General features: G+C 46.1%; 1 protein-coding gene across 3 annotated transcripts in view; it reads right to left on the bottom strand.

Moving 5' to 3' along the window:
* Positions 1–15,929, bottom strand: part of PTH2R (parathyroid hormone 2 receptor) — a 264,780-nt gene that overhangs the window by 192,174 nt on the left and 56,677 nt on the right. The window contains exon 2 of one of the 3 annotated variants that reach the window (XM_069985313.1): positions 4,002–4,098. The exons of the other annotated variants lie outside the window; for them this stretch is intronic. Within the exon in view, the coding sequence (XP_069841414.1) occupies positions 4,002–4,098 (97 nt within the window). The remainder of the gene's footprint in view (positions 1–4,001; positions 4,099–15,929) is intronic. 3 annotated transcript variants of the gene reach the window in all.

Below are 15,929 nucleotides of genomic sequence, written 5' to 3' on the forward strand. Positions count from 1 at the left end.
CTTCCGGCTCTACACCAATGCCAGTTTCCAGGGCCTAGGTGCCGTGTTGTCTCAAGTTCAAGATGGTCAAGAGAGAGTTGTGGCCTATGCCAGCCGGAGTCTGTGGGGTGCTGAGAAGAATGACAATAACTACAGCTCCTTCAAGTTGGAGTTACTCGCCCTAGTGTGGGCTGTCACTGAGAAGTTCAAGGACTACCTTGCTGCCACTCCTGTTACCAGCTACACGGACAACAACCCGCTAGCACATCTGCTCGGCTAGGTTCCCTGGAACAACGGTGGGCCTCTCGGCTGGTCAATTTCAGGTTTGAGATCAAATACCGCAGTGGAAAGGCTAACGTCAATGCGGACCTCCTCTCCCAGCTACCTAGAGGTGAAGAGCCCCCGGAGGACAGCGATTGGGAAGACGTCGAAATGCCTCCCTTCTATCAAAGGTTCGCCACCCAAGGCGCCATAGAAGCAGCTAGGCCTGAAACGTCCTCTTCTCCACCGAAGGCTCCGCAGGACTTGGCCAGGTGGCAGACTGTTCAAGAGGAGTCCAGAGTCCTGGGAGAAATCTATAATTACCTCTCTACCGGTCGGGTTCCCATGCGGATCAAGAAACGCTACCCGGATGTTGAGCTGAGGCGATTCTGGAGGCAGAGAAAGAGGCTCTTCCTACAAAAGGGACTAATCTTGCAAAACTCCCTCGACCCTGTCTCTGGGGAGAGGTGCCACCAGATCCTAATTCCCCGTCGGGATGCTAAGATGGTGCTAGACGCCTACCATGACCAGTCCGGTCATTTCGGGGTCCACAAAACGGAGGCCACCATTCGACGGCGATTCTATTGGATCGGAATGAGAGCCGATATCGAAAACTGGTGTGCAGAGTGCCCTGCTTGTAATATCTCCAAAGCTGGAGGAAGGGAACCAAGAGCCCCCTTACATCCCATCAGCGCCCACAGGCCGAATCAGCTTGTCGCCCTAGACCACGTGAAGTTAGCCCCCACCAGATGTGGATACACTTATGCCCTAACGATGGTCGACCACTATTCCAAGTGGGTAGTCGTGGTGCCTGTCAGAGATCTAACCGCTAAAACTACAGCCCTCACCTTCTACCGGGAGTACGTGAAACATTACGGCTGTCCAGAGTCTCTGCTGACGGACCGGGGTCCGGCCTTCGAATCACAACTGTTCCAGGAGCTGTGTGCCTACCACGAGTGTAAGAAACTCTGCACTACGGCCTATCACCCCCAAGGGAATGGCCTGTGCGAAAAGAACAATCAAGTGTTTATCAACATGTTAAGGACGGCTTCAGTGGCCAAACGAGTGGAATGGCCTCATCTCTTGGACGAGCTGGTGGAAATCTACAAAAATACCACCCACTGCTCCACGGGCTACTCTCCGTTCTACTTGATGTTTGGGCACCCAGGCCAACTCCCTCAGGACCGCGCACTCGGGATCCAAGCTCCTGACACTCTCAATCCCCTGCCCGAGACTGACTGGGTCCAAGAGCATCAAAGGAGAATTCAGGATGCTCGGGAGATTGTGGACCAAAGGATGGGAGAAGCTCATCAGCGTCAGGAAGGTTATAGTCTGGGTAGGCTACGGCGCCACGGGACCTCTGATCACGTAAGTGGACCTGCGGCGCCGTCCGGTACACGCCGGAACCCATTAGATGCCGCTGTCATGCTTTGACAGCGGCATTTAACGGGTTAAACTGTCCGGAGCGGAGAATCCTTCGCTCCGGGCAGTTACAGGAGGGGGTCAGCTGTCATACTGACCGCTGATTCCCCGCACTGCCGCCGCCGGGCGGCAATTCATACGCATCGGAATAAAGCCCATTAGTGGCCGTCGTGAAAAGGCAGCACGGCGGTCACTAAGGGGTTAAGGCCAAAACAGGCTGCAGAGGCAAGGGGTTAAATAACACCACTCTTACACAACTAACATCAAATTGCAGTGTCCTAGAACGCAAGGACTACTACTCCTATCGTGCTCATTTCTATCATTTAGTCCATGCTGGTTCTGGTAACTGTGCACACTGCAACTGCTGCTAGTTTCCCCCCTGATATTCCCTGGTTATGTGTATTCTCATGTATATCTTGGTATATATATATATATATATATATATATATATATATATATATATATATACTCCTGTGTATTATTATACCTTGTACAGTGGTATGCAAGGCTGTGGATCACGTGCCAGTGCCCTGTAACCATGGTTCCTCCAATGGCCGACTAGCTCTGGCCAGGAGCAACCATGTGACTTCCCACTTCCTGCTGACAAGGGAGTTCAGCCCCTGCTTTCAAGCAAGGAGGTTGTGTTGCTCTGTCCTCTCCCTCAGAAGGGGACAGAAGCGTCTCTGCAGCCTTTTCACCATAAGAAGAGTGACTGATTCTGCTGCTGCGTTCCAGTAAACTGCTGCTTGCCTATACAAGTGTCTGGAGTCATCTTCTCTCTCATCTGGGTGTCGTGCGGATATCTCTCTCATCTCTACAAGTACCCACAGCAAGTATTACTCCCAAGTTCGTCCACCCAGCAACGCTAGTTTCTTCTCATACTACTACTCCCAACATCCGGCACGTATATCCGCAGCCTATGCAGCATCACTCCTGTACTAACTGTCTAAGCCTGCTATATACCCGGTTGCAACCGGAGGAACTCGTTACTACAAGTTACTTCAACTTTAATAAAACCGCTGTTACTGAACCCTGGCATTGGTGTCTACTAACTGGTGCCCTGACTAGGTGCAGTGAAGAATCGCATGCCCATAATCACCCACAGATTCCACAGACCGGCCCTACAGCTGTGCCGCCCTCAGGCCTATACCATGACAAGTATAACCCCTGCAGCTGCCCCGGTCATTGCCCGCTCATAACATCAGCACTGCGGAAGTGGTACTGTTCCTTTGGAGTGGGAATTGAGGTTCAGATGGAGCTTCTGGTGCATATACTCCACTCCTACTTAAGGGTGCGTGCACACTACGGAATGGCGACGGAAAACCCGTTGCACCTTCCGCAGCTCGCCGCCTTAGTCCGCCAGGGGGTGCGAGCTGCGGAATGCGGGTTATCTGTTGCTATTCTCCAGTGTGCTCGCAGCCTAAGAGCTCATGTGGCTCTGAAACACACCTGATGGTGCTCTATTAGAGATTTCAGAGCTTCCCAGGTGAAGACTCCTAGGGTGGGAGAACATAGGCACTGCTAGGCCTGGGGGAGCTGCAGCCAAGTCTTGGTGAAACCAGTGGAACTGGTAAAGTTGAGCAGTGGGCTCAGAAGTGACAGCTAGGGAAGCTCTGTTGTACAGTCAGAGGCTAGACGGCCTAGGTTTTATTTTATTTGCAAAGTGTTGCCTATGTCTTATGTTTTTCCTTGGACTGACAAATAAAGCTGGCTGTGGTCAGTTTAAAGCACACAGCACTGACTGAACTGATGTTTGTGATGTGCCAAGTGTCTCTGATGTGCCAAGAGAGCACTGTGTCACACTGGAGAGAATACACAACTTCCTGCAGGACATACAGCAGCTGATAAGTACTGGAAGGCTGGAGATATTTAAAGAAGTAGTGCAGAAAAAAGGGTTCTCCCTATTCCCTCTTCACATGAAAAGTTCCATAGATTCATAACATACATTGTTAGCCAATTTAAGCTACTTAACCCACTCGGTCGCATTGACCACTTCCGGGTTCGGGCAGGACCATGTTACAGCCCTGGGCACCATCTTTGGTAGCGACATAGGCAGGGCCATTTTAATACATTGGTGGGCCCGATGCACAGCCCTCAAGAGTGGGCCCCTTCCCTTTTTGGCACCCTCCCAACCCAGCGTTATCAGAATCAGTGCTTCACACACACAGTATAATGCCCTGAAAGTGCCCCCACAGTGTGTTAAGAGCCCCAATACATACGGTAGTTACCTTATAACTTTATAAAGATATCACCAATGATACCATTACATATTACTGCCACACCATGACCACTATCACTACAGACCCTATAACAGAGTGCAGTTACATCTATTTACTCACAGGGGGAGTCTTCTCTGATAAGTCTTTCACCTTTTCTTTCACTCCAGTGTGGGCCACCTTGAAGTCTTCCTCCGGCTGTAATTCATCTCTCCGCAATCTGCCAGAGAAACATTTTAGGCTTCAACACATACAGTAGTTAGTTAGATATAGCCTTGCCCGGTGGTATTGTGTTGTGATGCCAGTGCTGGTTGGGCTGGCTTTACCTTGTCCCCCTGTGTACAGTGACCTGCTGGGTTGTTGCGGAGTTGTTTGGGTACTTATCACGGTGGTCCGGAGTGGAGTAGTGACCCACCAAGACTATTGGTACTGCCACCCACAAAAAGGGGAGATTACCCAGGGAAGTACATGTGCTGTGTCGGTGCTTGACAAGGAATCATAAAGTCTCTTTAGCATAAATACAATTTTGTTTACTCTGAAGATACGCGAGGTAGGCAGCAGATAATACAACTTTGCCTTGATATGAAACTTTACACTTGATAGGTCAAGTTCCAATCTGCACTGAGAGTACAAGAAGTGGGACAGTCATGCTGACTGAGTTGCATGATGAGAGGTGAAATAGAGTATCAGAAGATCAGAGAGAAGGTTATAAAGAGAGTCCCAACCCAGGTAGTACTGTGCTCTGCCAGAACTTTGGAGGTGGAGTTAGGAGAATACTTGAGAGTAGAAAATACTTGTGCCTGTGCTTTGGCTCTTTGGTCTTTGCACCACCTATTGCCCACCAGTGTCGAGTGACCCGTCCTAGAGGGTGACCCAAGCCCCAGACCTTGTTACCTAGGATGAGCGGAATGCTGAGGGTTCCCTGCTGACACCCGCGCTGCGAGCTAGAGATCATAGGCTTCTAGCAACTTTGCTCTATCCAGATCAGTTCCTTTGTGTATGCTGTCCTGCACTGTGTTCCTCCTTGTCGATGGCGTGGGTTAGGATGATCCCTGACTTGTCCTCTCTAGTGGAAGCTTACCAATGCATTGTGTATTGTGGGGTTACTTGACAGAAAACTGTATTTAGCTGCATGTGCTCTGGTCTACGTCTAGACTGCACAACTTAGACTGGGGACCTGGCAGGAGCCAGGGCCCAACTTGACTGCTGTATAGAGCGTTCTAGCTTCCTCTACAGAATCCAAAGGCAAAAGACCCTACACTTCCTCTACCCATGTGACTTCCTTCCTACAGCGCATGTAAGATGGGCTGTGAGTGGGTGAGGAGTGCATATACAGAAGTAAAGAGAGAGGTGAAGAGAGGAAAGAACTCTCATTGGTGTGCAGATCCATGTGATACACAAACAATAACCCTTTGGGTACTACAGCCGTGCAATATCTAAGTATACATACTTGCAATAACGACATCTTGTGGCATAAGTCTGGTACTACTACATTACCAGTTACTCTGAAAAGTACAGGCTTTTACGAAGGATGTAACCAATAGCAACGCCCGTGGTGGAACACCACAATTAGTTGTGGCCCCAACCAAATTGTCGCCCAGGGCCTCCACAAACCTTAATCTGGCCCTGACCTTATATAGAGGGGGAGGTGGAGGTATTAATATGACAGTGGGGCTTGCAAGGCAAAAGGGATTATGGATAATTCCTTGCTCCCACTAAGTGACTGTAAGGTAACATGCTTGTCCACCATCTTGGCCGCTGTGTTTAGTGAATTAAGAATAAAACGCTGTGAATTTGCTCCATAAAATGAATCAAACTAACAGCATGATTCAAAGCGAGTGTGGCATTCACTTCACCCATCTCTTATCACAGCATTTATGTAAGTTATAGGTAGAGATGAGCGAACTTTTCAAAAGTTCAGTTCGACCGAATTTCGGATTTCTCCGGATTTCATAGTTTAAAGCATCTACAGTATAAGATACGGGGGTAGTGTATTTTGTTGAATTTAGGGTTTTACATGTCAGTAACATCGTTATCTTTTCGATATCTTAAAGTCATTTTTTTTTTAGACTTCAATATTCACCATTACAGGGTCTATGCAGGAAAAAGGTCACAAATGCAGTGAAGGAGCAGCATTAGTCATTGGAGGCCAGTGGAGGTCCAGCAATAGTCATTTGAGGCCAGTACAGGAGAAGCAGTAGTCAACATGGAGGCCAGGCAGGAGCAGCAGAAACCAACATAGAGGCCAGGCAGGAGTAACAGTAGCCAACATGGAGGCCAGGCAAGAGCAACAGTAGCCAACATGGAGGCCAGGCAGGAGCAGCAGTAGCCAACATGGAGGCCAGGCAAGAGCAACAGTAGCCAACATGGAGGCCAGGCAGGAGCAGCAGTAGCCAACATGGAGATCAGGCAGGAGCAACAGTAGCCAACAAGGAGGCAAGGGCAGGCACACCAGTAGTCAACCTAGATGCCAGTTAAGGCCCAGCAGTAGCCAACAGGGAGACAAGGGCAGGCATAGCAGTAGTAAACATGGAGGCCAGGCAGGAGCAGCAGAAGCCAACATGGAGGCCAGTGCATGAGCAGCAGTAGTCAACATGCCTCCATCCTCCTCATCCTCCTTATAGCCCTACATATCCTCCTCTGGCCCCCCTCTGGTCTGGCAGGAAGGCTCATCTTGTTCTCCTCCACCCGTCTCCCCTAATAGTTCCTGTGCATTCAGGTCCTCCTCCTGCTCCTCAACTTCCTCTCCCTCCTCTTCCACCAAGCCTTCCTCCAGCGACCCAGGCTGCCACAGTGGCAAGACCTCTACCCCCTCGCCACTGAGTCGCATCAGCAACAGCTCCAGTACATGAAGCATGGGTATGATGGCGCTCAGTCCTGTGTCTTGCCCACTGACCAGAAAGGTGGCCTCCTCAAAGGGTCGTAGCAAGTGGCAGGTGTAACGCATGAGCTGCCACTGGCAGAGCTCCAGGTTACAAAGGGGAGTCGCCGTGTCCGCCTGCATCAAGAGGATGTCAAAGGCTTCCTCTGCTAATAGAGCCGATCCAGCATGTGGAGGGTGGAGTTCCACTGCGTGGCTACATCGCAAATGAGACAATGGTTGGGAAGACCATTCCTCCACTGCAGGTCGAGAAGGATGTGGTGAGAGCGATTTGAATGGCTGAAATGGTTACACAGCTTTCAAGCCATTGACAGCACAGTCTGTAAATGGGATGAAGACTTTAGAAAGTGTGTAACTATTAGGTTTAAACCATGTGCCATACATGGGGCATGCCTCATACCTCCTTGATGCAGCGCGGAGAGAATGTTGCTCCCATTGTCACTCACCACCGTCCCAACTTTAAGATGGCGTGGAGTCAGCCATGAGAGGATTTCCATCTCGAGCAAGCGGTGCAGCTCTTCCCCTGTGTGTCTCCTTTCACCCAGGCAGGCTAGGTGCAGCACAGCGTGACACCTCCCTGCTACACCCAAGTGGTACAAGGGAGGAACACTGGCGGTTGAGGAGGTTTTGGACCTAGTGGAGGAGGTGGAGGAGGACCGCGACACAGGAACCCTGCTGTGACAAAGGGGTGGTGTCATCGCCCTTCCCTGGCCAAGTTACTGGGGGTCTGCCGGCCGTATTACATTTACCCACTGAGCAGTAATGGACATATACTGCCCTTGCCCGTAGTTACAGCTCCAGATGTCTGTGGTTAAATGTACATGTCTACTCACTGAATGGCTCAGCGAGTCAGCAACTTTTTCGCGAACAAAGCTATACATGGCCGGGATAGCTGTGTTGGAAAAGTTGACAACTTTAAACGGCAGAGCCTGGAGCACCAGCAACTTGGCCAGGTGAGCGTTCAGCTTGACTGCTATGGGATTGCTGAGTGCATATGTCTGCCTCCGGTATAGGGACTCCATGATACCAGGCTGCCTACTGCTAGCAACACAGGGGCCACCAGCCGAAGAAGGGAGTGAAGCCACACTCCCTTCCACAGAGGAGGTCTGACTCTGTGAAAGGCCCCCCTGACTACTGCTGCTTCCTGCTGCTGTTGACCGCGGGTCTGCCTCGGCCTGTTGTGACCCACTATCACCCTGTTTCTCCCAGGCGGAAAGGTAGTGGCGATTCATATGGGCAGCCATGGCGCTGGTTCAAGGATGGCAACTCTTGCCTCTTTTAATGCGCTTGATGACCACATAGGTATCCTCCGGGCACTTTTTAAAAAACTGCCACACAGGCGAGGTGTAGAGTCTAGTACCGACAGGCTGCGAGGATGGGCGGGCGCTGCAGATACTAGGGCCTGTAGGGGAGGAGGTTTCCCCAGTGGTCATCTGCTTGTCCCGGCTACGCTTCCGACTTGCTAGTTGACTATTGCTGCCTGTCTGCTTTTTAGTTGTGGCGGGCCTGCCGTCGGCCGGATTCCCGGTTCCCATGGATCCCATGTAACATCCGATGTAGCATCATCCTGTTCCAGAATGATGCTATCATTCTCATTAAGCTCCTGCCCAGCCCTGTTTCGTCTACTGCCTACTACTCTCCTGCCAGGCCTAACATGGGCCTGCTCTGATATCGCCTCCAACACAGCTATGCCCTGCACTTGATTGTCCCCTTTCTCTTCCCCCATGTGCTCATCATTATCAAAGAGCAGTTCGCTGCTCATAGATGCCAACAGTTCCATTGCAGGCGCCGGGTCAAAAGTTAGCGGGATGTTGCTGAGGATGTCAGATGGAGGACGTGGGAGAGTTGCTGCGTGCCCGTGCCAAGTCAGGGTCGTGTCCGAGGTACCCACAGATACCGGGCTGGCTGTCTCACTACTCATCCTTGTGGACGTCGAAGTGTGAGCCAGCCACTCTAGGATTGTGGAATTAGACTTATGGACTCGACCCTGGTGTGACAAAGGAAGCTCAGGCCTGCCACTGGACCCTCTTCCTGTGCTACTTCCTCTTCTGCCCCTTGAGCCAGACTCTCTGCCCTGCCTTCTGCCTGAAACGCTTTGTGAGGTTTCCTGCTGCGGCTGTGCCATGATTTTATATTCAAATTCTGATTGCTACACTTGGTAGATGAGAACTTTATTTTCTGTAATATATAGGACTTGTATATATATATATTGTCTATATATATATATATATATATATATATATATATATATATATATATACATACACACTCACCGGCCACTTTATTAGGTACACCATGCTAGTAACGGGTTGGACCCCCTTTTGCCTTCAGAACTGCCTCAATTTTTCGTGGCATAGATTCAACAAGGTGCTGGAAGCATTCCTCAGAGATTTTGGTCCATATTGACATGATGGCATCACACAGTTGCCGCAGATTTGTCGGCTGCACATCCATGATGCGAATCTCCCGTTCCACCACATCCCAAAGATGCTCTATTGGATTGAGATCTGGTGACTGTGGAGGCCATTTGAGTACAATGAACTCATTGTCATGTTCTAGAAACCAGTCTGAGATGATTCTAGCTTTATGACATGGCGCATTATCCTGCTGAAAGTAGCCATCAGATGTTGGGTACATTGTGGTCATAAAGGGATGGACATGGTCAGCAACAATACTCAGGTAGGCTGTGTCGTTGCAACAATGCTCAATTGGTACCAAGGGGCCCAAAGTGCCAAGAAAATATTCCCCACACCATGACACCACCACCACCAGCCTGAACCGTTGATACAAGGCAATCCATGCTTTCATGTTGTTGACGCCAAATTCTGACCCTACCATCCGAATGTCGCAGCAGAAATCGAGACTCATCAGACCAGGCAACGTTTTTCCAATCTTCTACTGTCCAATTTCGATGAGCTTGTGCAAATTGTAGCCTCAGTTTTCTGTTCTTAGCTGAAAGGAGTGGCATCCGGTGTGGTCTTCTGCTGCTGTAGCCCATCTGCCTCAAAGTTCGACGTACTGTGCGTTCAGAGATGCTCTTCTGCCTACCTTGGTTGTAACAGTTGGCTATTTGAGTCGCTGTTGCCTTTCTATCAGCTCGAACCAGTCTGCCCATTCTCCTCTGACCTTTGGCATCAACAAGGCATTTCCGCCCACAGAACTGCCGCTCACTGGATGTTTTTTCTTTTTCGGACCATTCTCTGTGAACCCTAGAGATGGTTGTGGGTGAAAATCCCAGTAGATCAGCAGTTTCTGAAATACTCAGACCAGCCCTTCTGGCACCAACAACCATGCCACGTTCAAAGGCACTCAAATCACCTTTCTTCCCCATACTGATGCTCGGTTTGAACTGCAGGAGATTGTCTTGACCATGTCTACATGCCTAAATGCACTGAGTTGCCGCCATGTGATTGGCTGATTAGAAATTAAGTGGTAACGTGCAGTTGGACAGGTGTACCTAATAAAGTGGCCGGTGAGTGTATATATATATATATATATATATATATATATATATATATATATATATATATATAGCACTTTTCTAAAGATATTCTGCTATACACCTGTACCAGGTATTTTTGTCTCTCAGGATAAGACGTATGTGATATACACACTATCAGAAGTATAGGACTTGTATATCTGTACAGCACATTTTTGTTCCGTGCACCCTTTGCTGTCCTATGCCTAATCTATCTTTCGCCCTCTCTATATTTCTCTCTTAATCACTAGATGCTTCTCTTCTCTGCTTTCCTAATCTTTCCTTTCCTACAATATCTTCTCAGTAGTCTGTAGTACACAACAGCAGCAGCACCAGCAGCTTTTTGTCAACGACGAACTCTGTGCACCGCTAACAGTATGCTTCCTCTCTCTCTCTCTCTACACACTGCGTGATGCGGTCACATGTGACCGCTCCTCTTAAAGCAATACCGACGTCACACAGGGGGTGGGCTAGTGCAAGATCCCTGCTGATTGGATGTGTTCCGGGCATCATGGGAAATCACTTTTTCTGCCCGGAACAGTTCCTGCTTTCTAGAATGGCGGCTGCCATTTTAGAAAGCAAGGGGGAAAAAAATCAGAGCGATTGGTCTGCCACTGACTGAAGAAAATGTTGAGGCCCTTTTATTTGTGGGTATAAACAATAACCCAATGTAGGCTGTTTATTCTTTGGTCCCATACTGACAGCATCTGCTGCAAGGGGATACATATGCCAACCTGCCTATTCAATTCATTGCTTGCAGATGTCATGAGACCTGACATACTCATCATTGGGTGAAGGGACACCAATTGGGGAGTTCTTGGAATCCTGATCCTGTATCCCAGGAATGGTCACGGGTAGGTGAAAATATAGTAGTGTAAGTTTTTGACAATTAACAATCACTCATGCAGGAAGGAGACAATGGTGATAACATAGAAGAGTGTCCCATCTACTTTCCTTCTTATCTTAGGATAGATATATGTCATCCCAGGCCAGGCAGGTAACCTTAGTGAATGCAAAGGGAGCTGAGGTGATTTCAGAAAGATGCAAAGGAATATGCAGTCTTCTCTGCAGTCTTCTCTGTTGCAAGGTACATGCAGGTGTATGCAGTCTTCTCTGTAGCCAGGTACATGTAGATATGTGTCTCTCACATCTAGCATGGTTAGATGTCTCCTTCCTTTAGGAGGGGGAACACAGAGCATATGTTCTCCATATGGAACCTTCTTTGCTTAGAACTGTAGATCTATGGACGTTCCCCAACAACTTACCTTCTTTGGATTGGAAACTGTCGAGAATATGGCATCATAAGGTAAACCTACGGTTGCTGCCAGAGAAGCTTTAGTCACAAGCTTCTTTGTCCCCATCCACAAGACCTCTGAGATGGATGATCCCTTTTAGTGACGGATCCATCATTTCTTCCAGTACCTTCCATGCTGGAAACTTCTATAGAATATGGAACAAGGGAGGATTTTCTTCTCCTTTTCAGACTGGGGCAGAGATTGTACCTTTCTGTAAGGAAGAGTCCTTCCTTTAGAGTGTTCCTAATCCATTCAGGTGGATTTTCATGGTACATAGAGTATTATTAGAAAGAACATCCATTTCTGGCAAAGTCTAATGCTCCTCTCCAAGCATGGAAGCCAAATGTGGAGTGACACGCATACTCAGAAGCAAGCACCATCTGCTTAAGATATAGCATCTTCTGTAATGGGTTACAATGAAGATACAATCTACAAGCAAAAATAAGTTCCACTGCCATCTGGATGTGGAATTTTGCAGGATACACATACATAAGTGACTGAGCTTTCCCAAAAGGTTTCCTCACCCTAAAACTTTGGTCATTAGATTTCTGCATTAATTGAGATAAAATGATAATAAACCTGTGCCAGGTAAAGAGGCAACAGACTGCTGTGTAGTGCAAGAAAACCAGATACCTCAGAGCAGCTGATACACAACTAGCAATTCTAAGGCTGTGTTTACACAATGCAGCCTCATTGTTTTAATGGATCATTGTTTCAATAGCAGAACTAATGTAAGACATCTACCAGGTATACTCGGTACACAACTAGAAACTCTAAAGTTGTGATCATACCCTGCAATTACTTCGTTTTACTACTTTACAAATAGCAGTACTATACATGTAGCAACTCTAGGGATGTGTACACACAATGCTGTTTCATAGCTTCAATGCAACATTAAATATCAGTAACAGTGCTAGAAAAGACCCCAGATGCACTCAATACACAACCAGGAACTTTAGGGTTGTGTTCATACAATGCAGTCCCATACCTTCACTGCATCATACAAAAGCAGAGCTATAGATGACATGTAAGGTGCAATCAATACACCACTAGCAATCCTAGGGTTGTGTTCACACAACACAGTTTCATAACTTTACTGCCTCATTCAATAGCAGTACTGAATGAAACATCAGGTGTAATGAAAAATAGCAACTGTAGGCTTGTGTTCACACAATGCATCCTTCCACAGCAGAGCTAGAGCAAGGAATCAGACATCAGGCGCAATAAATAGCAACTCTAGGCTTGTGTTCACACAATGCATCCTTCCACAGCAGTGCTAGAGCAAGGAATCAGAGGTCAGGTGCAATAAATAGCAACTCTAGGCTTGTGTTCACACAATGCATCCTTCCACAGCAGAGCTGGAGCAAGGAATCAATATTCACCTAGCAACTGTGGGCTTGTGTTCACACACTGCAGTCTCACAGCTTCACTGCATCCTTCAATCGCAGTACTAGAGCCAGGAATCACACTCAGGTGTAATGAATCACGCATCAGGTGTCACCAATACACACCTAGCAAATCTAGGTTTGTGTACACCCAATGCAGTTTCATAGCTTCAATGTAACAAGAAAAAGCAGTGCCAGTGTAAGACAGACACCAGGTGCAATCAATACACAACCAGCAACTAGTGCAAGAAATCAGCAACCAGGTTCACAAACAGTTCAGTCACCGCACAACTAACAGCTCTTATCTAAGGCTGCATACACATTTAGCAGATCCATAGCTTTCACTGTATTATTACATAGCAGTACCCATACCGCATGATTACATAGCGGAACTATCTAACAGAGCTCGTACAGGCAAAAAAATAAAATAAAATAAAATAAAAAAAGGATTATAAACTATTATAAATCTCATGAAATTTATATCCATTAGCCTGCACACAGGCCTCCTGCAATACAGGTCAGGCTTCCAGGCAGAGAGCCTGCACAGGCACCATACAATTCCTCACAAAAAAGGCAGTATGACTTACCTCTCTGAAGAGTGAGGCCATACACCAGGAAGCGGCATCCTGACTGAGCAGCGCCATGGTTAGCATCCACGTGCAGCCCCACAGCGGATGGCGCCATAATACTTACTGCCCAGAGCATAGAAGCTGAGCGATCACTGAGATGGCAGCTGCTTCCATAAGAAAAATAAAATCTTTGCTCTGTACACAACAGAGCAGGATAAAAAACAAAATACATATACAAAAAAACTCTCCCTCTCCACACGACCATGTGGAAAAGAAGAATTATTGGAAGGAGAGCAGAAAAACACACATAGGCTGCTCCTTGCTCACCTTCCTACCACCTGTCCCACAGAAGGACAGAAAAAAACACAAGGAGGCTGGATCAGCATAGGGCTTTTATAGGCGGGGCAATTAACTCATTATTGCTTGTTACCATCTGTCCTATCATTGCAGGAAGATAGAATCTTCCCCATTATGTGCTGCTGCTTAGGACGTAAGGGAAAGGAGTGTTATGGGGGGGGGGGTTTCTGATCACTTTTCCTGACAGCTGGAGGTTTCAGATTTTGTTTTAAGTCCCCTATGAGGTCTTAAAACTATGAGGTCAACCCTACCCCTATATTAATATTTTACAAATATGTAAAAAAATAAAATAAACATATTTGGTATTGTAGTATGCAGAACTGTCCAAACTATTCAAATAAAAAGGGATTGTTCCTACACACTAAAAAGTATAACTAAAAATTATATATATATATATATATATATATATATATATATATTATATATCAGAAAATGAAAAAATAAAAAGCAGTCAAATAGAATATGGTACCAAAAACCCTAGAATATGGCAAGAAGGCCCATTAGAAGCTTTCAACGGGCCTACTTGCCTGTCAATCACCGATGCAGAGCATGCTGACAGCCAGAGCGCCATGACTAGGACACCTCCCAGATGACTAGTCATGGCTCTCTTCCTGAACCGTGCACCTGATTTAAGATCATATTGCAACGAAATAAAGCCATGGAACACGCAACCCCCAGTATGGAAGGAAATGTGCTAGCAAAATCTCTGAAGTGTCCCTGGGAGCTCAATCGGCACAAATGTGCTGATTGGTTCCCTTTAAGTCCTGTAAGTTGTAAGGCTCCCGCCTGAAGCAGCACATCCCACAGATGCTCAATTAAGTAATTGGTATCTAGAGAATATGGCTTGTAAATCAACATAACTCTTTGTGATGTTTCCCAAACCATACAAAGCAATGTACAAGTCCCCTGCCATGCACATGATGTGAAAGAAGAAAAATGACAAAAATTACCAGAAAATAGTCATAAAAATCAACCATTTTTTTAAATCCAATAAAAGCTGAAATTTTTATTTTTCATTTCCCAGTGTATAAACCCTGACATAAAAAAAATAATAATAATAATAATAATAATATATATATATATATATATATATATATATATATATATATATATATATATATATATATATAACATATAGCAACTAGATTCTAGCTTTCATTTCTAAAAAGGTTTCCAAAAAGGCAGCAATCTGTTTGGTTGCTATGGGTAACTACTCTATTGTTCCTATGCAGAAAGTATGATCAATTTTCCCCCTAGTGTTTCAAAACATTGCACTCACTATTGTTTGAGGTATTTTGGATGCTCAAACTCTGATCTAAATGCAGGGATTAAATAATATTATTAATTATAATATTATTAATTTTAGTATGTTATCCATGGGTTATCCATGGGTTATCCATGGCCTTAAGACAAATTTTATGAATATGACCAGTGTCACTTTATTCATTAATAACTTTGGGATGCTTTTACCTATCCAGACGATTCTGAGACTGTTTTCTCGTGACATATTGTACTTTACATTTCTGGTAAAATGGAGTCGATACTCATAACGAATATTTATGAAAAACACCAAAATAACGTGAAAAATTGTGAAAAAATGCATTTTTCAAACTTTGAAACCTTTCTGCTTATACAGAAAATGGTTATGCCACATAATATATATATTGAGCAGCATTAGCAACATGTCTACTTTATGTTGGCGGAATTTATTAAACTATATTTAATTTTTTTTAGAGAATAGGAAGCTTAAAACATTAGCAGCAATTTTCCAAATTTTCTGTAAAATTTCAAAATCAGATTTCTTTAGGGACCTGTTCAGGTTCAAAGTGTATTTGAGGTGACTGTATGTTAGAAAGACCCACAAAGCACCCCATTTCAGAAACTGCACCCCCCAAACTCTGCAAAAGCACATCCAGAAAGTTTTTTAACCCTTTAGGGGAGTCACAGAAATAAAAGCGAAGTGTGTAAGAAATGTGAAAATTTTTATTTTCTGTGCAGAGATTTTATTGTAATCCAATATTTTTCATAATGATAAACCTATTAGCAGAGAAATGCACCCCAATATTTATTGCCCCGTTTCTGCAGT

The sequence above is a fragment of the Dendropsophus ebraccatus genome, chromosome 9 (genome assembly GCF_027789765.1).
Source record: "Dendropsophus ebraccatus isolate aDenEbr1 chromosome 9, aDenEbr1.pat, whole genome shotgun sequence".
Classification (NCBI taxonomy): Eukaryota; Metazoa; Chordata; class Amphibia; order Anura; family Hylidae; genus Dendropsophus; species Dendropsophus ebraccatus.